General features: G+C 37.9%; 2 protein-coding genes across 2 annotated transcripts; both read left to right on the forward strand.

The window, feature by feature from the left end:
• The first annotated feature begins 556 nt into the window (after nucleotides 1-556).
• Nucleotides 557-7,120, forward strand: LOC107814112 (putative mitochondrial-processing peptidase subunit beta, mitochondrial). Its single transcript, XM_016639445.2, has 9 exons — nucleotides 557-1,376; nucleotides 2,223-2,387; nucleotides 2,518-2,655; nucleotides 2,737-2,888; nucleotides 2,966-3,074; nucleotides 3,715-3,813; nucleotides 3,905-3,970; nucleotides 6,571-6,678; nucleotides 6,805-7,120. The coding sequence occupies exons 1-9, from the start codon at nucleotides 711-713 to the stop codon at nucleotides 6,889-6,891; spliced, it is 1,590 nt and encodes a 529-aa protein (XP_016494931.2). The 5' UTR covers nucleotides 557-710; the 3' UTR covers nucleotides 6,892-7,120.
• Nucleotides 7,121-8,337: 1,217 nt separating this feature from the next.
• On the forward strand, nucleotides 8,338-11,051 carry LOC107814113 (4-coumarate--CoA ligase-like 1). The gene is made up of 6 exons (XM_016639446.2): nucleotides 8,338-8,917; nucleotides 9,208-9,807; nucleotides 9,913-10,099; nucleotides 10,195-10,340; nucleotides 10,478-10,545; nucleotides 10,629-11,051. Exons 1-6 carry the CDS (start codon nucleotides 8,489-8,491, stop codon nucleotides 10,852-10,854), a joined length of 1,656 nt encoding a protein of 551 aa, XP_016494932.2. The 5' UTR covers nucleotides 8,338-8,488; the 3' UTR covers nucleotides 10,855-11,051.
• Nucleotides 11,052-23,134: the final 12,083 nt, after the last annotated feature.

The raw sequence follows: 23,134 nt of genomic DNA on the forward strand, positions 1-23,134 counted from the left end.
GTGTTATACAAAGAAGAAAAATAAAATTTTAGTATACTTTTTTTGATATACACATTATTATATTTTACACTGTGATATACAAATAATATAATTATTATTATGTTATATATATTTGGATATACAGATAAAAAAACCTAGAAAATTAATTAAAAAATATTTGAAAATTTTTTCGGATACTACTAAAGGAAATGGAACCTAATTTCTAGGATGATGGTTGCTATGAGAGAAGAGAGATAGTTTTAAATATATTTTGCTATTTTTAAGGAAAATAATTTTAATGGGACTTATTTTTAGGATAGTGGTTGAACCATTAGAAGAGAGAGAATAACTTTAGACTATCATATGTTAAATTCTAAAATATTGGCTTTTTTATGCCAATTGTTGGACCTAGTTGTAATGCCATGCCAAATCCCCCACTAAAATTGGGTATTTGTGCACTTCGCCTGGTGGGAGTGGTTCGTAGTACCTATTGGGCCATTCCCGAAATTTTAATGGGCCTAGCTTACGGAATCGTGTGGGAAGTCCATAAAAAAAGCAACCACAACATACGTGGAACGATGTCGTAACTCTTCTTAGTCGACAAGCGTGTGCCTCTTTGGTCTTGAGCGGAATCTGCAGTCTGGTTTTCTTGAGCTTCGTTACCATTTTCCATCTTTTCCCCCTTGTATAGGAACCAGAACAAACCCTAGCCGAATTCAGAAGCCACTGCCATGACGATCCGGCAGCTCTTAACCCTAGCCCGCCGGTCCCGAAACCTCACCACATGCCAATCACTCCGACGTCTCTCTACATCTTCATCCGCCGTCGCCGCCACATCCTCCACCGCTCCGGCCACCGGTCCACCTCCTCCAGACGCAATGATCTACGACCGATTAGCCGAAGACGTTAAGCACAAAATCAAACGGCTCGAGAATCCCGATTCACGATTCCTCCAGTACAACTCCCCTCACCCAACCTTAACCGACCACACACCAATCCTCAGCTTCCCTGATACGCGCGTGACCACACTTCCATCAGGCCTGCGCGTGGCTACTGAGACAAATCTTGCTGCCAAGACAGCCACTGTAGGTGTATTTATTGATGCAGGGTCACGTTTTGAGACTGATGAGACTAATGGAACAGCCCATTTTCTTGAGCATATGATTTTTAAGGGTACTGAAAAGCGGACGTCATGGGAAATGGAGGAGGAGATTGAGAATATGGGTGGGCATTTGAATGCTTATACCTCTAGAGAACAAACTGCTTATTATGCTAAGGTTTTGGATAAGGATGTGCCTGTAGCTTTGGATATTTTGGCTGATATACTTCAGAATTCCAAGTTTGAAGAGAAAAAAATCGAACGTGAACGTGATGTCATCCTTAGGGAGATGGAGGAGGTCAAATTTCTCTATTTTCTTTGAATTCTGAATATAAAGTTTGCTTCTTTTTTTTTTCTTGTTGATAAGCTGCAAGTACCCTATATTATAGTATTTTACTTGTCTCTGCATGCACTTGTAGTTTAACTGGGCAATCTGGTCATTAAAATTAAGGTATCCTCTTCTAGAGTACAGCTAATAGGCATATTTAGTCATAAATAGACTAGTTTTACACTGATGTAGCTCAACCTGCATTGTGAGCTCACATAGGATAAGAAACTCAGACAAGCCAAGTTTCCTGTTCTAAAATTCAAGATAACCAATTAGGCAACCTGTAGTGTGAGCTCACATAGGAGAAGTAACACACACAAGCCGAGTTTCCTGTACAGAAGTTCAAGATAACCAACTTTTGTCGAGTTGCTGGATGCTTGTAGGTTCTACCTCTGTCTCGTATGGCCGTTCTTTCTCCTTTTTAAAAAAATTATCTCTAATTTCGTCAGGTTTATGCAAGGATATAGTCCATTTAGTGTACCACTACAGGCATAGACAAGTAGATCTAAAAATGATTTAGTACTTTCTATTTTGTAAGGATTGTAGTGCATAAAGCGCTTGCACTTGTTGATTCCATGCAATAATAGCCACCAAGTATCTTTTTGAATAACTAGTTTGATTGAGCAGTCATTGAGAGCTTTTCCGTTTGTTGTCTTGTTGTTTAGTCTCAACATTTTGCCATTTCCTTTGTTCTATATAGTTTATTGCAGCTGTGGCTTGTGTGAAGGTAGCTTTCGTTATGCAAGAAGCCTGTACATACTAGAGCTTAAGTGTATCTTGCTTTCTGTAGTCGTGTCTTATCTTGTCTGTTTGCAGGTTGAAGGTCAAACAGAGGAAGTCATCTTTGACCATTTGCATTCAACTGCATTCCAGTACTCACCTTTGGGTAGGACTATTCTCGGACCTGCCCAGAATATAAAGACAATCACCAGAAATCATCTAAAGGACTACATATCAACACATTATACTGCTCCCAGAATGGTATTTTGGAAATGATTTCATGTTCCTTGTCTAAGTCTGTTCGCTTGTTAGCAGAAACTTGATTGTTTTAACATTATCATCTGCTTTCTATTGTCTAAACTCTCAGCCTTCTTCGTGGGCATTAAAATAGGTAATTGTAGCTACTGGGCCTGTTAAACATGAAGAATTTGTTGATCAAGTTAAGAAACAATTTACTAAGCTTTCAACCGATCCAACTACAGCCTCGGAGTTGGTTGCCAGAGAACCAGCAATTTTTACTGGCTCAGAGGTAGGCCTACTTCATGGGGGTGCTTCATGGTGCTTTTCCCCTAGAATATGGTTTTCATGCTGATCATTTTACTAAAATCAGGTTAGGGTAATTGACGATGACATTCCATTGGCGCAATTTGCTGTGGCTTTTCAAGGGGCACCATGGACTGATCCGGATACCATTCCGCTGATGGTTATGCAATCGATGCTGGGCACTTGGAATAAGAATGCTGGAGGAGGGAAGCACATGGGGTGAGTTGTTTTTTTATCTAGTTTAGTGCAAAATTGTTTGTCTCTTGTTTTCTGATAGGGCTCCTAATTATTTGCAGTTCCGGGCTTGCCCAAAGGGTTGCCATTAATGAACTAGCAGAGAGCATGATGGCTTTTAACACCAACTATAAAGATACTGGTCTGTTTGGTGTCTATGCTGTTGCAAAGGTGAAGATTTTCATCACTTTGTCTTCCATTTGTTGAATAGAATGTGGTGTGATGATATGTTTTCTTATTTCCTTGCATTTTCTTTTGTCACATAAGTTTGGTGTGGATGTGTGCGCTATTTTTTTTCCTGGGGTGGGGGTGAGGGGTTGAGCTGTTTTCATGCCGAAGAGCTGCAATAGATGCAAGTGCTTGATTGCCTGCTTGGTGTTTTAGAGTGTAAAAGGGTTTTATGCCCTGTCTTGCATCGTGTGTCTAGATATTCAAATTTACCTTCTATTATATCCTCCAGATGTCTTCTAAATTGACTGAGATCAAAATGCAATTTGGATTCTTGAATATGCTTAAAATGTCTTCTAAGCATTATTATTGGTTGTATATGTCGAACGTGGACGTGAAGTCATTCTTCTATCATCTACCGGTCATGCTTTGGGTTGATGCAAATTCATATATTCTAACATTGAATGTTAGACTATGTTGTACTAATCTGCTTTGATTCTTTTGAGATATTGTGGATTGCAAGAATTGAGCAATTTAATTATTTACTCTTTTAAAAGAAGCAATTAATCTTTCTTTATCCTTTTGACTGGCATATGGTTGTGAGTAACACCAGTTTTATGTCAATTGAAATCTTAATTTGCAGCCTGATTGTTTGAGTGATTTGTCCTACTGCATTATGCAAGAGATAGTCAAATTGTGCTACCGAGCTTCGGATGATGATGTCACTCGTGCTTGCAATCAGGTAGGTTTATTTATTATTTAATGGTCAGGTGTAATTGTCTATTTCTCCCTGTTCTTTTTTTGTTTCTCCACTCACTAATTTCGGTTTGCAGTTGAAATCTTCTCTCATGCTTCACATTGATGGAACTAGTCCTGTTGCCGAAGACATTGGACGTCAGGTACTATTGACATCTAATCTTGTGGGTGTAGTAATGTGTCGTGCCATGATTCTATGTACTCTACTTTGTTTTTGTTATTCCTTTTATTTTCCGGGAAGTATTTGAATTGGGGTGAGTCATGGATAAGTCGCCGCACATGGAATTTGCTTACTTTTCCCATAGTACTAATCAGTGTTTTAAAAGGCTTTTCTGGGACTCGCTTCGGGGCTCGGGGCACTATCAAAACGCCTTGAGACTCATGTGTGGGACTTAGTTCTGTGAGGCTTACGCCCCCAAGCGCCCGACTGTGCGCCCTAAACACGCCTAACGCTCAAAGCTCGGGACTCGCCTAACAGTTCTTATGCAAATCATGTGTTAAATTCACTAATTAGCACTGCTGACTCTCAATATTCTTTAACAAATAAATTATTAAAGTTCTTTTTATCTATAGGAATATGAAAATTGTGAACAACTCAGATAACGAACCATAATATTGTAGATTTACTAATAGAGAACATCGAGAGGGTGAATATCATTTGAATATTTTTTCTGAAAATAGATAACCAAAATTTATATCTTTACTTGATAGATCTTCATGTCTTAGTTCTCTGTCTCTTAAAATTATCATACATTTATTATTTTACTATTTAAAAATAACTTTATATTTACTCATGAAGGAGTAATATTTTAAATTACAGTGTTAGATAAAATTTATTGAGTTTTTAAAGAGGTAAAATATACAGTTTGATAATATTTTTTAAGAAATTATAATTTTTAATTGCTTGAAAGTTAAGACGTTGTAGTTAATTTATATTTCATAGTAAATTTAACAGTGCTGCATTATTTATACTTGTAAAACATGCTAGATATTTTATCTTGTATGAGTTACTTTAAAAAATTTAGTTTTCTTGAACTTTTAATATATCTTTTATATTTTGTTTTTGTTATAGTGCTATATTATTAATTTATAAATTTCAAAAAGTAAAGATGTGTGGGGCTTACGCCATTTAAAACACTGGTACTAATTTCCAGAAGATATGTGCAGGAAGCCTCCATATATGCGCATAATAAAAATACTGAACTGCTTCATGTTCTTCAGTCGATCTATGCTCCTAAACCCTTACATAATTTCATTACCCTTTGACCAGTTTTAGTTGAACTGTACTGCATCACTACTAATTTCACTGCCACTACCCTACATGCGCGTAATAACTTCATTGTTCTTGGAGAAGTTTTAGTTGAACCGTGCCAAAGTGCTACTAATGTCATTGCCACTACCTATATGATGGCAACAGATTGGTCCCATTATTGCATATAGATTCCCATTATTGCATATAGATTCTGAAGGTCTGATTTCACAATGTTGGAAACATCCTCTTCACCGCTATTCCTTCTACTGCCAATATGTTGCTTCCACAAAATGTAATAATGTGCTGTAGCAATATCAGCCACTAAAGGCCATGCTCGAAAATGGGTAGGTAGTGTGGCTGAGTGGTGGAATGAAGCAGTAAGAAGCAGAGTAATTAAGGTGGCTTTGGGTGAAACGAAAAAAGAAGAAAACAAGATGGTCTCGAGGCACATTGACTAACTAGGCTGATTATTCTCGTGCAAGAGGATTATTAGGGGCTATGAAATGATGTTGATGTCATTATTACAAGTGTCATGGTGCTTTATTTGTGCATGCTTAACATCTGGAAAATATAAGATCAAAATGAAGGGTGAAAGGTCTTGGTTGGTGGTAAGAGCGCAACATGTGTTAGGCTCATGCATCACTTTAAACCTTGCTGTTGACCGAAGCTTGGTATTTAAGTGGAGAAGGTAAAGGGACGAGTTCATTATCCACTGAGTTTCAACCCAGCGCTAATGGCCTTTAAAGATTTCTTGGTTATTAAAAAAGCTCTTAAACAGTCCTTTAAAAAAAGTAGCTCTTATGCAGTACTCCCTGTGCTCAAGTTGAGTTAGGAAAATTGATGTTGACAAGTTTGGATGCGTCATCAAGTATAGGACTATGTTTTCTATGGTGTGTATTATACTGCATTGTCTTGCTCTCAAGTAGAGAAGATAGATTGCTAAAGCTTTCCCAATTTCTTACCCCCCCCCCCCCCACAAACCAAAAAATAAAAGATTGAAGAAAAATCTCACAGAAGCTTTGGGTTGAGAAAGAAAAAGAATCAATGTATTTTGTCTAAGTTTAATCCATTTTGCAAATGGGTTTGGAGATGTTGTCAAACTAAGATCTTCTTGGGAGAGAGGTCAGCGCTTCACGGGGATAAAGCCGCTTATGGTGACAAAGTAATTCCAACGAGAAATGGTCGATCCCTTGAATCTCAACTTTGAATTGGATTAATATCAACATTATTGTAAATTGTATGCTGATATTAGTTATTTAATTGAAATTTTATTATTATAATACTGAATTCATATGTGTTGTACTTCTTATTTTTCGTGAATGGTGCGCTTCACTTTATAGAAGTGTGAGCTTCACTTGCTTTCCGGTTCAAATCCCATAGACCTTGTTGCTTCTTTGATCTTTTTGTTTTTGGAAAAACTGCTTTTACAGTATTGCTTTCTAATATGATTGTACCAATTTCATTTCCCTTTTTTATTTCTCCTGCTTGCAGCTACTCACATATGGTAGAAGGATTCCAGTCCCGGAGCTGTTTGCAAGGATTGATGCTGTAGATGCCAGCGCCATCAAACGGGTTGCAAACAGATTTATATTTGACCAGGTGGGGATTCAAAAAATTATTTGTGGTTTCGGAGCCCATTACTATTAAAGAATCTTGTTACTCAAAATTCTTTGGTTCCTATTTTGAGTGTTAACCAATTTGTATTTCATTTCTTCCTTTTGGCAGGATGTTGCTATATCCGCTGTGGGCCCTATTCAGACTCTACCTGATTATAACTGGTTCAGGCGCAGGACCTACATGCTCCGTTATTAGGTCATTCTTTGTTTTTGGAGTTGTATGCATCACAATTTTACCCACCTCGTGCAACCACTCCCTTCTCGAATATATAGGTCTTGCTTTTCTAATTATTCTTCTTGCATTCTGTCTGGTTTTGTAATGATTTTCTAGTTTCTTTCCTATAAAAATAAGCGGCCTATATTCAATAATTTGGTTGTCAACGTTTGTTTTCATATTCCTTAAATATGCAAGGTTGCAATCTAAATTTTGTGTTTGATATGATTAAAGGTTTGTACATGTGTGGACCATGTAGTTCGTTTTTTTTGGGGGGTTGGGGGGGGGGGGGTTGGTTTGTAGGAAATTGACCCTCCAACCGTCTTCATACATAAGCTCTCTAGAATCTCTTCTTGGCAATTCTTCTCTAAAATAAACATGATAAGGTTGTTTCCATTTTAATTTTGTATTCAAAAAAGAAAAAGGAAAACGAAGGGGGATGCTGTTTGCTGGTCCAAGAAGTCTGTAACAGCTGCATTTCAGCTTCAACTGTTTTGCCCCATTATCTTTTGTTCTTATGCGACATAGAATTTAGCTGTAAATACATTTAGCAATTCATTATTTCAGTCATGAAAGCATCTAGAATATATTAAACTTGCAAACAATTTTCAAGAAATGAATTGAAAATTTTCCGAAAGTAAATCTGAAACCAGTATACAAGTCAAAACACTTGGTAGGCGTTTGTTTGTACATAAAAATTGTAATTTTTGAAAAAAAGTAGTATTTGGAGTTAAATTCTAAAATGGTGTTTGAAATTTAAAATTATATCTGGACATGCATTTCACTTGAAAAAATGTTGTAGTTTTGTGAGGGGGGAAATTTTTTTTTTGAAAATTTTGATCACTTTTTGGCTTTTGATTTTTTTTTTTTTCATACCAAAATTTCATGAACAAATATATTTTTGAAAAAAAAAAAAAACTATGAACAAGCCGGGCCTTAGTATCCAAAGCACAGCCTAACACCAGACCAAACAAACTAATACTACTAACACCACTTATGAACACAGATGATAAACATGGGCAATACCGCGTATGCGTTTTTGTTATTGAAATTTAGGCTGTTGATATATAGTGCCTACTTTTATAGAAGGGAACAGTAAACTTGTTGGAGCCAGTGTGACGTTAGATAGAAAAAAAAGGAAGTTGAATTTTTCAAGGAGGTAAATTTATTTCAACTACTTTTCTACTCATTTTTGGTCGCCGACTGGACTTGTCAAAAGGAACTGGAAAAATGCAGATGCAACATAGAAAATAACCTTTCAAATGAATAACTTAAATGAAACTCACTCTACTAGATGTTCATAAATCAAGTGTCAGATTCCAGAATAACATATAAACTCTTGAACAAATGAAGGCCAGTTAGAGGAACAATGACTCAGGTGAGAGAACGTGTTGCAGAATGGAATGATTCAACAAATTCTTACCAGTTAATTAATAAGCCTTATCTACCTTTTATCTAACCTCCATGCATGCACATTTCATTTTCTTGATGGAGACAACTGGTGCTACTACTTAACAAGGTAACCAAATTTCCACTTATAAATTAGGTTGGGGAGCTAAGATCAGGCATTATACTGACAATGGGAACTCATGCAGTAGAAAGCTCACAGCAGCAAGAATGTGAGCACATTTTCCGGAGTAGGTATCCTCCGGTTCATGTACCGGACAATGTGACTCTCCCGGATTTTGTGCTTCACAATGTAGAGTTATACACTGACAAACTGGCATTTGTGGATGCTACCACTGGCAAAGGCTACACTTATGGCCAACTTGCAAGAGACATAAGGAGGTTTGCCAAGGCCTTGAGATCCCTTGGCTTAAGGAAAGGACGGGTCGTGGTTGTAGCACTCCCAAATGTACCAGAATATGCTATTGTCGCTCTCGGAATCATGGCTGCTGGTGGTGTCTTCTCAGGTGCAAATCCAGCAGCTCATTCATCAGAAATTATGAAACAAGTTGAATCTGCTGATGGCAAGCTTATTGTCTCTGATCTACCAACCTATCACAAGGTAGTACACCTCCAACTCAGTGAGATCAAACTTCTTGTATTTGTTACTCTTTCTGGTCCAACTGAAATTCGCATCTTATAATGATAAAAAAAGAAGGCTTTAATCTTCCACCTAATGTAATGAACAGATAACTACACATATCAATCCATAAGTGGAATTTTTAACATGAAAAATCAGGCAAGTTACCTTCTACAACAGGTTAAAATACACTCATAGTGTAAAAGTTCTTTTTATACTGTTAGTATATGTATGATTTATCTAGTCTACAAGTTAGAGTTTTATGACTGCAGGTTCAAGATTGTGGGCTGCCAGTAATAATACTAGGTGAAGAACATGTAGAAGGAACAATTCATTGGGATGAATTGCTCGAAGCTGCAGAGCGTGCCGGTTCCAGAACTGATCACATAACAAACCAAGAAGATGAAATGGTGCAGCAAAATGATTTATGTGCGTTGCCCTTCTCATCAGGCACTACGGGCCTGTCCAAGGGAGTGATGTTAACCCACAGAAATCTAGTAGCAAATCTCTGCTCTACACTCTTCAGTGTTAGCCCAGAAATGATAGGCCAAGTTACAACACTGGGTTTGATACCATTCTTTCACATTTATGGGATAACTGGAATCTGTTGTGCAACAATTAGAAATAAAGGGAAAGTGGTAGTCATGCGTAGGTACGAACTGAGGGCATTCCTAAATGCACTCATTGCACATGAAGTCACATTTGCACCAATTGTGCCACCTATCATTTTGGCACTTGTTAAGAATCCTATTGCGGATGAATTTGATCTCAACAAGCTTAAGCTTAGATCCATTATGACAGCGGCAGCCCCACTTGCCCCAGAGATTCTTAATGAGTTTGAAAAGAAATTTCCGGATGTTCAGGTCCAAGAGGTGAACATCCACTAGAAACTTATAATGTTCCTCCTAATGTCAATGTATTATTAGCTGAATATTATTTTTGACAAGCTTCGCTCTGTTGTTTTATTTAACTGCTAGGCATATGGGATGACTGAGCACAGCTGCATTACTCTTTCTCATAGCGACAAGCATACTGCTAAAAGAAATTCTGTTGGTTTTATTCTACCTAATTTGGAGGTAAAGTTCGTTGATCCTGATACTGGTAGATCTCTCCCCAAAAACACACCAGGCGAGATATGTGTCAAAAGCCAATGTGTTATGAAGGGTAATTGACCATAACTTTTCCCTTAAACACCTTTTTGTTCTAGTAGGCATTGGTAGATATATGGAATTTAACCCTTTGATGTGAAAACTTTTCAGGTTACTACAAAAATGAATTTGAGACTTGCCTTACAATTGATAAGGATGGTTGGCTTCACACTGGTGACATTGGCTACATCGACGATGATGGAGATATCTTCCTAGTCGATCGTATCAAAGAGCTTATCAAGTACAAGGGATTCCAAGTAAGGATAACACTAACCATGAGCTTTAGAGGAGAGCAGATTGACCTATATTAAACACTTGACTAAATTTACTATGCTGAATCTAGAATTCTTTCTTATCTTTATTCTGTTTTTGGACCTCCTTGCTGGTTTGACAGGTTGCTCCAGCTGAGTTAGAGGGGATCCTTCTCACACATCCTTCAGTAGAAGATGCTGCAGTAGTTGGGTAAGTAAAATCAATTAGTTGAATTAAGGTTTCAACTGGCAAAACTGTCACGAATAACGGATGGATATTCTTCATAACTATAGGCTGCCAGATGAAGAAGCAGGAGAGATACCAGTGGCATGGGTAGTCTTGAACTCAAAAGCAAAAGAAAGCGAAGAGGACATTATCAACTACATTGCATCGACTGTTGCACAGTATAAACGAGTGAGAGTGGTGCAGTTTGTGGATAGTATTCCAAAATCTCCTTCAGGAAAAATAATGAGAAGACTTATCAAGGAAAAGATGATAGTGAGACTTAAGAATGCATAGAGTGATGTTCCAAATACATTATTCTAACATACAAAGACATTTTATCATCATGTTCTGTAAGGAAGAAATATTCCATAAATGTGTGCTCTTTAACATCTAAAAAACTTAAAGTTCACTAGCAATGTACAACTTATTCCAGAAGAATTATATAGAAAACGATGATGGTATTTCATTCTACAAATGAGCTCAAATTATAGGATGTACAGATATAGGATGCTTCCTTTTTATGTTTGCAATGCAGGTTGAGCAAATTAACTGTATCTTCTTTCATCTTGAAATCCCATAAAATCTTTATAACATAACGGTAAAAATAACGATGTTTTGATGTAGTACTATCCCAGCAGGCTAGAAACCCCCCCCCCCCCTCCAAGTATGATACAGTGAACAAAAAACGTTGATTAACTGATTTAGATATACGATCTTGTCTGGAAAAGCGAACCCCCCTAAACTCCTAAAGGCTATCAAGGAATCTCTAGAAATGTAACAACTACACCTCAATCCCGAACTGATTGATTCAACAAACAACTGGCCTGAACCAACACTAAATGCGAATATGCATAAAAAGGAAACAAGAGGGAAAACTGTGACATGTTTCACCATATATACTTGTTTCAGTGATTGCTGAATGGCAGGGATAATACTGAAGCATAAGTCTTCATATTTTACCTATGCAAGGGTATTTCAAGAAATGTGCACTTATCCTGTGAATATTGATAAATTATCAGAATTATTTTACCATTAACTACTCATATCTTATGTTAAACTTGTATTATTACTCTACATTTGAGGATAATAAATATTTCCTCAGATGATCAGTGTGGACCCTGCAAGCAGAATCAGTGTTGTAATAACAACACAGATGATGAATTCTTTAGCATTTATTCTCAATTTAAGGATCTAGAAGTCAATGTCCTGACTAATGATAGTTTATTAGAAATTCTCAGGGTTATTAAAAACTTAGAATTAAGGTACCAGATAATTGATCAGATGGACAAAATTCAGGATGAAATTCCTACAAGTCCAGAGATTGGAGAAATTCCTTCTCAAAAGGGACCATATACGATGTCTGATGTTAAAAGGATTTTAAGAGAAATTCCAGGCCATTGATAGGCCAACTACTGTTCAAGATTTGAAAAATGAGATTCATAATCTTAAAGGAGAAATCTCGGACTTAAAGGCTTCAAATATAGCCTTAGACAAGAGAATTATTAAATTAGAAAATTCTCATGTCCTTAAGTCAGGAATTGAGTACTAATATTACTGAAAAAGGTTTTGACAATATTAATGTTGGTACCCCTAAAGAGGCAGCAAAAAGTAATTTTCTAAGAGCAGTTAATATGGCTGATAATGAGTTTTTACAAAAACTCCAGCTTTTTACTGCTCAAAAATTCTTAATAAAAGTTACTCTTTTAATAGACTATAGTTTCAAAAAAGAGTTTACTGCTTTATTTGATAGTGGTGTAGATTTGAATTGTATTAAAGAAGGAATAATACTTTCGAGATATTTTCATAAAACTACTCATAGATTAAGAAATGCTAGTGGTGATAGAATGAATATTTCTTATAAATTGTCAAAAGCGTTTATTTGCCAAGATAAGGTTTGTATACCTGAAATATTTGTTTTGGTAAAAGATATATCCCATGATATCATATTAGGAGTCCCATTTTTTTCATCATATAAATCCTTTTACTAGATGGGATGCCCAAGGTTTTACAGGAACCTTTGATAATAAAGAAATTAGTTTTGATTTTATAACTCAACCATTAAAAAGATTTTTAAATGAAATGACTTAGAATATCTATACAAAAAATAGATAAATTGATTTCTTGAAAAATAAAATTTGTAGTCTTACTATTCCAGAAGATTTACAAAACCCAAAGCTTATAAAAAAATAATTTTTTGAAAAATCATTTTTCTTTACAAATATGTGGGGACCATCTAAACCAATTTTGGAATAGAAAAAAGCATATAGTTAGTCTTCCCTATGAAGAAGACTTTTCGGAAGATAATATTTCAACTAAGGCTAGATCTTGTCAAATGAATTCAGATTATTTGGAATTTTGCAAAAAAGAAATAGATTCTTTGATGCAAAAAGGTCTTATAAGACCTTCAAGGTCTAAATGGTCATGTACTGCTTTTTATGTTAATACACATGCTGAACAGGAATAGGGAGTTCCAAGATTAGTTTTCAATTATAAGCCCCTTAATAAAGTTTTAAAATGGATTAGATATCCAATCCCTAATAAAAGGGATTTATTGGATAGATTGCATGAGGCTATTGTATTTTCTAAGTTTGATTTAAAACCAAGATATTGGCAAATCTAGATAGCAGAAAATGATAGATATAAAACTGCTTTCAATGTTCCAATAAACAGTATGAATGGAATGTAATGCCTTTTGGGTTAAAAAATGCCCTCTCTGAATTTCAAAAAATTATGAATGATATTTTCATACCTTATACTAATTTCATAATTGTCTATATAGATGATATCCTAGTATTTTCTAAAAATATAAAAATGCATTTTAGGCATTTAGATATTTTCAAAAAGATCATAATTCAGAATTGACTGGTAATATCCGAGCCCAAGATGCATATTTTCCAGACATTAAGATTTTTGGGTCATAATATTGAAAAAGAAAAAATTATTCCTATTCAACGGATTATTGAATTTGCACCTAAATTCTCGGATCTTATTACTGATAAAACTCAGCTTCAAAGATTTTTAGGAAGCTTAAATTATATCTCTCCTTTTATAAGGGATTTAGCTAAAGAAACTTCAATTTTATATGAAAGATTGAAGAAAAACCCAAAGCCATGGACTGATAGTCATACAAAATCAGTCAAAAGAATTAAACAAAAGATTAATAACCTTCCATGTTTAACTCTTGCTAATCCAATCTGGGTAAAGCCTGTTGAAACTGATGCCTCAGATATTGGATATGGTAAAATATTAAAGCAATATTCCCCGACTGATAAACAAAAATATCTTGTTCAATTCTATTCGGGAAAATGGAATAATTCCCAAAAGAATTATGCTACTATGGCTAAGGAAATCTTTGCCATAGTAAAATATGTGTTAAAGTTCCAGACTGATTTATACCATTAGAAATTTATAATAAGAACTGATTGTCAGGCAGCAAAGTTTATCTTTAATAAAGATTGTAAACATGGTATTTCTAAACAGATGTTTGCAAGATGGCAAGCCCTGTTAGCTCCATTTTATTTTGAAATAATTTATAAAAAGGGGTATGATAATAGCCTCCCTAATTTTCTTATTGTCGCGTCCCGTTTTCTCGCGAATGCGGGTTTCGACATGTGACAACTCTTTTAAATTGGTGTTAAAAGAGAAGAGTTGCCACCTAATAATTTTTAAGGTGCGTTAGGGCACCTATTTGCAAATAACTTTGTTTGACTAGTCAACGCCACCAAAGATCGAGTAAGGGCTCAAATTAGGTGTCAGGCACTCTTCGAGATCCACAACTGTGGTTCCCGACCGAATTTTAAACTATATGAATTATTGGGTTAAGTTAGGTTGTAGGTTGCTAAGTTGTTAATTAATCCTAGGCGGTCAACTATGCAATTCAATTAAAGGCAAATAATTACTTAATTCTAGTCGTAGAAAGAATTTAAGGACGTCTAAGGATTGCAACGAATATTATATCATAGACGTCTATTTAATTACATAAAAGGGGAACCTAAGTTTTTACGCTTAATGGATCAACTCCCATGCAAAGTCTGCTAAGACTTTTATAGCCAAAAGTGCAATGGTTATTCTGGAAATTTGTGTATCATGCCCGCTACCCTCATTACTATCTTTAAGTTATTACCTGTAATGACTCGGCCAGTCGTTTTGAGTATTACAATCACGTTTTCCCATTTACTGCTCAATTTATATTTTACAGTTATTATGTGACTCGCCGGGGTGATTGGTTCGGGTCCAGTGAGGTTTTGAAATAAATTGGAACACTTAGTTCCAAGGTATAAAGCATAGGTTAAAATAGTGACAGTAGAAGTTGGAAATTGTTAGTTTTTCATTAGGCTTGAATTGGAGTGCGATTTGTATTTTTGATGTTGTTTGATATGATTTGAGAACTCGACTAAGTTCGTATCATTTTTTAGGACTTGTTGGTATATTTGAACGGGATCCCGAGTAGTTCGGTGAGTTTCAAGGTGAGTTTTGAGCGAGTCCGGGCATTTCAGCACTCTGATATTATTCTGGAACTTTTGGAAGTGCGGGGGCACATTTTTTAGTGCTGAGGCAAAGGAAAAGTGCGGACCGCAGAGCAAAAGTGTGGACTAGGGGTGGCATGTGGGTCGGGCCCGGTCCTAAGTGGGCTTCGCGGGCCCGGTCCTAAGTGACCTGGTCCTAAGTGGGCCGGTCCTAGGCGGGCCGGTCCTAAGTGGTCCCGGGCTTCGCGGGCTTCTCGTTGGAACCGGTCCGGGACCGGGACCACGAACTAGCGATCCCGTGTTAAGTGGGCCGGTCCCGGGCTTAAGCGGGCCCAACGAAAACTTTTTATTTTTTAAATTATTTTTATACAAGTTAGAGAAAAAAATGGTAATAAAAATATCTAAGGCAATTCCTAGTAAATTATATTATAGAATTGTCATCTAAATTTTTTAATTCAAATTTAAAGACAAAAATATTGTAAAGAGATATTCAAAGCAATGCGTTATAATATATATACTATACTATAGTATATATACATCTTAAGATATATAAGCTATATTCGATTTACTATATATACATCTTAAGATTGATATATATATATATATATATATATATATATATATATATATATATATATATATATATATATATATACTATACTATACTATATATACATCTTACTATATTAAGATGTATATATAGTATATCGTAAGATGTATACTATCGAATATGGCATTCAGGTAGATTCTAAGAAGATTGAGGCAGTTCAGAACTGGCCTAGACCTACTACAACCACGGAGATTAGAAGTTTCTTGGGTTTGGCGGGCTACTACCATCGATTTATGAAGGGGTTTTCATCTATTGCAGCCCCGTTGACCAGGTTGACCTAGAAGGGTGCCACGTTCAGATGGTCAGACGAGTGTGAGGCGAGCTTTCAGAAGCTCAAGACTGCTTTAACTACAGCGCCGGTGTTGGTGTTGCCCACAGGTTCAGGATCTTGTACAGTATATTGTGATGCGTCTCGTGTAGGGCTCGGTGCAGTATTGATGCAGGAGGACAGGGTGATTGTATATGTGTCGCGACAGCTGAAGGTTCAAGAGAAGAATTACCATGTTCATGACTTAGAGCTGGCAGCTATTGTTCATGCGCTGAAGATTTGGAGGTACTATCTTTACGGTGTGTCTTGTGAGGTATTCACGGATCATCAGAGTTTGCAGTACTTGTTCAAACAAAAGGAGCTCAATTTGAGGCAAAGTACTTGGTTAGAGCTATTGAAAGATTATGATATCACCATCTTGTATCACCCCGGGAAGTCCAACGTGGTGGCCGATGCCTTAAGTAGGAAGTCAGTGAGTGGGCAGCCTTGCACATATTCCAGTTGGTGAGAGACTGCTTGCATTAGATGTTCAGGCTTTGGCCAATCAGTTCGTGAGGTTGGATGTTTCTGAGCCCAGTCGTGTTCTAGCTTGTATAGTCGCCCGGTCTTCGTTGTTTGAGCGCATCAGGGAGTGGCAATATAATGACCCTTATTTATTTGTCCTTTGGGACATGGTGCGGCACGGTGATTCCAAGCAAGTTACGGTTGGAGATGATGGAGTTTTGAGAATGCAGGGTCGTGTTTGTGTACCTAATGTGGATGGACTTCGCGAGTTGATTCTAGAGGAGGCCCACAGTTCCTGGTATTCTATTAATCAGAACGCCGCCAAGATGTATCAGGACTTGCGGCAGCCTTATTGGTGGAGGAGGATGAAGAAGGATATAGTTGCATATGTAGCTCGGTGTCTAAATTGTCAGCAAGTAAAGTACGAGCATTAGAGACCTGGTGGTTTGATTCAGAAGATAGAGATTACTGAGTGGAAGTGGGAGAATATCACTATGGATTTCGATTTTGGACTCCCACGGACTCAAAGGAAGTTCGATGCAGTTTGGTTCATTGTTGATAGGCTGACCAAGTCAGCGCATTTCATTCTTATGGCAATTACCTATTCTTCAGAGCAGTTGCCAGGTATTTACATCCGTGAGATCGTTCGTCTTCACGGTGTGCCTGTGTCTATCATTTCTGATTGAGGTACGTAATTCACCACGCACTTCTGGATGGCAGTACAGTGTGAGTTGGGCATGCAGGTTGAGTTGAGCACAACATTTCATCCTCAGACGGACGGACAGTCTGAGCGCACTATTCAGGTATTGGAGGATATGCTTCGTGCTTATGTTATATACTTCGGAGGTTCGTGGGATTAGTTCTTGCTGCTTGCGGATTTTTCCTACAACAACAGCTATCAGTCGAGCATCCAGATGCTCTCTTTAAGGCATTATATGGTAGACGGTGTTGATCGCCGGTTGGATGGTTTGAGCCGGGGGAGGCTCGGTTATTGGGTACAGATTTGGTGCAGGATGCCTTGGATAATGTCAAGATTATTCAGGATAGACTTCGCACAGCTCAGTCAAGGCAGAAGAGTTATGTCGACCGTAAGGTTCGTGATGTTGCATTCATGGTCGGAGAGCGGGTGTTGCTCCAGGTATCACCCATTAAGGGTATGATGCGGTTTAGAAAGAAGGGCAAGTTGAGCCCTAGGTACATCGGACCTTTTGAGATTCTTCAGAGAGTGGGTGAGGTGGCTTACAAGCTTGCATTGCCACCCAGTTTATCATCAGTTCATCCGGTATTCCATGTGTCCATGCTCCGAAAGTATCACGACAATCCTTCCCACGTGTTAGATTTCAGGTCTGTCTAGTTGGACAAGGATTTGACCTATGAGGAGGAGCCGATGGCTATTCTAGCCCGGCAGGTTCATAAGTTGAGATCAAAGAGTTATCCTTCAGTTCGAGTGCAGTGGAGAGGTCAGCCCGTCGAGGAAGCTACTTGGGAGTCCGAGTCAGACATGCAGAGTAGATATCCCTACCTTTTCACTAGGCCAGGTACTTTTCTATGTCCGTTCGAGGACGAACGGTTATTTTAGAGGTGGAGAATGTGATGACATGATTGGTCATCTCATGTTTTAGAACCCAATTCATGTTTTAAAGCCATAAAAATCTCATTTTTACACTCCTTGATTTGCGTGCGCAGTCCGAGCGTGTTTTCGAAAAGCTTTTATGTTAAAAACTGTGAAAAAATGAAATTTTGCTTTGAAAACCATTTGAGTTGACTTTGGTCAATGTTTTGAGCAAACGGACCTGGATTCATGATTTGACGGTCTCGGTGGGTCCGTATCATGATTTAGGACTTGGGCGTATGCCCAGAATCGAATTCGGAAGTCCCTAGACCGAGATATCAGACTTTGTTGAAATTTGAAAGCTAAAGGCTTAATGAATTTGAAATGTTTGACCCATAGTTGACTTTTTGGATATCAGGTCCGTATTTTGGTTCCGAAACCCGATATAGGTTCAATACCATATTTTTGACTTGTCTATAAAATTTGGTGAGAAACAGAGTTTGTTTGACGTGATTCGGACGTCCGGTTGTGAAAATAGAAGTTTCAAAGTTTTCTTAAAATTTTCATTTGATTTGGTGTTCAATTCGTAGTTCTAGGTGTTATTTTGGCGATTTGATTGCGCGAGCAAGTTTGTATGATGTTTTTGGGCTTGTGTGCACTTTTAGTTTAGATCCCCGAGGGCTCGGGTGAGTTTCAAATAGGCTACAGAATGAAAATATGACTTAGAACATTGCTGGTATTTCCAGTTCTGGTGCAGGCCTCTGGTATCGCATTTGCGATACTAGGCATCGCATTTGTGACCTATGAGGGGTTCGCATTTGCGAGCTACTCATTACAAATGCGAAGACTAGCTGGGCCACCTTATGTTCGCATTTGCGATGGGGACTGGGAGGGGAAATTCTTCGCATTTGCGATCATGGGGTTGCATTTGCGATCAGTCTAGTTCGCATTTGCGAACTATTCTTAGCATTTGCGAAGAAAGCAGGAATGAGGAGACCTTCATATTTGCGATAGGTTCTTCGCATTTGCGGGGCTCGCATTTGCGAACCCCAGGTCGCAAATGCGACACCTGCAACTGATCAAAACTTGACTTAGACGGGATTTTTTGGTTCATCCTTCAAATTTTCAAACTCAAGAACGTTAGAGGCGATTTTCCAAAGAAATTTTCTTCCCCAAAACATTGGTAAGTGATTCTAAACTTGTTTATTTCAATCTTTCACTACTTTTCCTATGATTTTAACATAAAATCTAGAGTTTTCATGGTGGAAATTGGGGGATTTTGGTAGAATTAGGAATTTTTTAAAAATAGGGATTTAGACCTCAAATTGAGGTCGGATTCCAAAACAAATTACATAACCGGACTCGGGGGTGAATGGGTAATCGAGTGTTGGTCCGAATTTTGGGTTTGGACCAAGCGGGCCCGGTGTTGATGCAACGACCCGACCGGTTATTTTGAGTATTACAACCCTGCTTTCCCCTTTACTGCTCAAATTGTACTTTACAGTTGTTATGTGAATTGTCGGGGTAATTAGTTCGGGTCCGGTGAGGTTTTGGAATGAATTGGAACACTTAGTTCTAAGGTTTAAAGCTTAAGTTAAAATAGTGACCGGATGTCGACTTATGTGTAAACGACCTCGGAATTTAATTCTGATGATTCAAATAGCTCCGTATGGTGATTTTGGACTTTGGAGCGTGTCCAGAAAATTATTTGGAGGTCCGTAGTGGAATTAGGCTTGAAATGCCGAAAGTTAAATTTTTGAAAAGTTTAACCGGGGAGTTGACTTTTGATATCGGGGTTGGAATCTGATTCTGGAAATTGGAATAGGTCCATAATGTGAAATGTGACTTGTGTGCAAAATTTGAGGTCAATCGGACGTGAATTGATAGGTTCCGGAGTCGTTTGTAGAAACTAGAAATTTCAAAGTTCATTAGGCTTGAATTGGGGGTGTAATTCATGGTTTTAGCGTTGTTTGAGGTGATTTGAGGGTTCGACTAAGTCCGTATGATGTTTTAGGACTTGTTGGTATATTTGGTTGAGGTCCCGAGGGGCTCGGGTGAGTTATGGATGGTTAACAGATTATTTTTGGCCTTGGTGAGATTGCTGATATCTGTTGCTGCATTTTTCAGATTTTCTCTTTCGCGTTCGTGAGTGGGCCCTCGCATTTTTCGAATTTTCTCTTTCGCATTCACGAGTGGGCCCTCACGTTCAGATTGACTAAGTGATTGCATAGTAATTGTGACTGCGAAAAGATATAACAAGATACCAGATTGAGGCTAAGCAGGTGGATTATCCCCTGCGGAGTAATCTATGTAGGAGTATTTCTTATGATATGAGTGGAGAGTTTCTTTTTTGCCGACGGGGTGTATGGGTGGAGATTTGAATCTGAATCTGGTTGAGAAAGTTGACTTGTGTGTTAAGAGGATGAATACGAGCTTAGCGGATGATTGAGGTATTTTTATGGTTAGCGTTGTATGAACTTGGGAAGAAGTTTTGTTGGACTGACTATGGCATTATGATAGTAAGAGAGTATTGGTATTGTGAGTTATGGAATGTTTTAATCTATGGCTTTGAGCCAAGTGGGGGAGTCTGCTATTGACCATTTGATTTCATGGTTAGGTGTTAAATTTTAATTTTGGTCGGAGCCATACTTGTGCATTAGCTATGACTTGTAGAAGTTGAGATCGAGGATGATTCGAATAAGGAGATTTATGGTTAAGGATTATATTTCACGTATGAGTAAATGAAATTCGCGGGATGAGTGAGTTGTTATTGGTGAATGATGTAGTGCACACGAAGTATGAATTTGATATGTGGTGTTAAAGAAGAGTTACTTCTTTTAGTGTTGTGGTGCTAATGGGGCACGTGTCTTTTGGCCCATTTGGGCGGTGCAATTAGATTTGAGCAAAATGGGTGACTCCCGACAAAATTTCAGTGGGTTTGAGAATTATATATAGCAATTGAGAATGTTTTCGGACTTGTGTATGGATTCTACATTTTTTTGTAAGGAAGGTAAGAAGAACAATTTCAAATTCACATAATGTATTCTTAGAGTGAGTGTTGTAGTTGTGGTATTTTTGAAGGTGCTTGAGAAGAATACAGTTGCTTATGGGCCGTAGGGCGTTGTGGTTCTATGCTAATGTTTATGGGGTAAGTTGTGGTTAAAGATCATGGTATTTTAGCAAGAAGAAGTATCAATCTGAAGACAAATTCGGAAGGGACTTGGAGAAATAGGACAACTTGGTAGTAGGTTGGATCAGTATGGTAATGGATATGATCGGTTATTTGAGGTTTATGATGTGGGGGTTTTCTACAGGTGCTTTATGGCAATACACCTGGACTTGGCGACCTACGTGGCTTGGTCGAGTTAGAGGAATTTAGTTTTAAGGGCTTGATTATGTGCAAATGGATTCCAAAGTATTCTTGATGGTTTCTACCGGTGTGGAGAACGTGTTGTGTATTATGATTTCCTCCTGGAAAGAAGCAAGAGAAAGGTTTCTAACTAAAATGGGTGGCAGTACAGTCTTGAAAAGAAGGTAACGAATGTTGGACAACATGGGCGGTTTCAAATAACTAGATGAATATTATTACTACTTGGTGTTGTATGAGAAAGGGGCAGACTTCAGAAGGCGCATTGTATTTTTACTTACGGAGGTATAAATTAGTATTGCGGTACTCACATGGTTGATAGACTGCTGATATTCAAATTTTATCAATTGGCACGGAAGAACTTTTAAAGTATTTCTCGTAGGATGATCGTGTATGAGAGAGTTCTTAGGCATTCGGGCGGTGGAGATGGAATCAAATATGATGATTCGCGTGTTCTATGGATTTGGAGATTGGGAGTTCTCAGGAGCAGATTGTTTCATGGTTGTGGACTGTGAAGTTGTGGCCGGAGCTAGCCATAAGATAGAATGGGTTATGATTCAGTCATTATGGATTTTCGGAAGAATTTTTATCTATTTGTGGGTAACCCGAGTTGATTTGGGGGTCCATAGGTAGGCCCAATTAAGATGTGTATTTTACACCTAGCCGGAATGGTTGGCTCCATACTGCTATTATTGAGGGATGTGTCATTTGGTTGATGTTGAACTTATTCGTATTCTCAAATGATCTGTGAGTTATTCCTTTATGCTACGAGGAGTTGTGATTCATTGGTTATGTGCACAGATGGTACGGTTCTATTTGAGCTTTATAGCGGAATTTGAGTGTGATGAGTAATTGGGTATTGCATGATCGATAGCGTAATGGTTATGTCCTTTTAGGTTTTTGTGTGGCATTTTTGTCATTTTCCCCTCCGTCGTTATTAAATTGGAGTAGGGTGGCTCGAAGTATATAATATGAACCTCGTGTTAGAATCGGGTGATGGTTCTACGGTGTATGATGAATTTTCAGCGTTTCGTTGTGGAAGTACTTGTTAATCTGGCGGGGCTGTTCTCTCATTTGAGTCATTTCCCATGACTGGGTATTTTTGAATTGTTGCGTATTAGTTCACGGATGGCACGAGTTGTGGCTCCGAGTTATATTGGTGCGGTATGTCTGTGGAACAGTTATGTTTAGTAATATAAGGTCATTGGACCTAGAATGGGTACTATCAAGTTTGATTTCGGTATATTCGAGAGTATAATATTGAGAGTCGGCTCAGAAAGTGATTATGGTTCTGGTTGGGGCGAGAGAACTCCGTGCCTTGTTGATATGGTAAGTGGTCATAAAATTTCGCATGTTTCTTTTATTATCAACAGTGTACAAAAGTTTTGGGATGAGGTTTGGTTTGATATGGGTTTAATACTAGTATGCGGTTGGTTTTGGAGTAGTCACTGCGATCAGGAATGGTGCTACGAGCATGCGAGTTGTGTAATATGCTGGGTGATTATATCCGTGGTTATAGTTATAGCTCGATGCAGCTTATTCGGACTTATGCAGAGTGTAAATATAAGATTCGTGTCTTGAAAGAAATTCTAAAGGTTGAAAATTAAACTCCAAGGTTTATGAGCTAAGGTTAAATTAATGATTTTCAGTTGTATTGTGTAGTCGAGCCTATGTGGGATAGGGTGACGTGGGTTCACCCTCGGGTACGTGTGTGGTAAGATGGAACGGTGATTTGATGGCTTGGAAACAACTCTTGGCATGTTCGAGGACGAACGTATGCTTAAGTGGGGGAGAATGCAACGACCCG

This window comes from Nicotiana tabacum, chromosome 17 (genome assembly GCF_000715075.1).
Source record: "Nicotiana tabacum cultivar K326 chromosome 17, ASM71507v2, whole genome shotgun sequence".
Lineage (NCBI taxonomy): Eukaryota > Viridiplantae > Streptophyta > Magnoliopsida > Solanales > Solanaceae > Nicotiana > Nicotiana tabacum.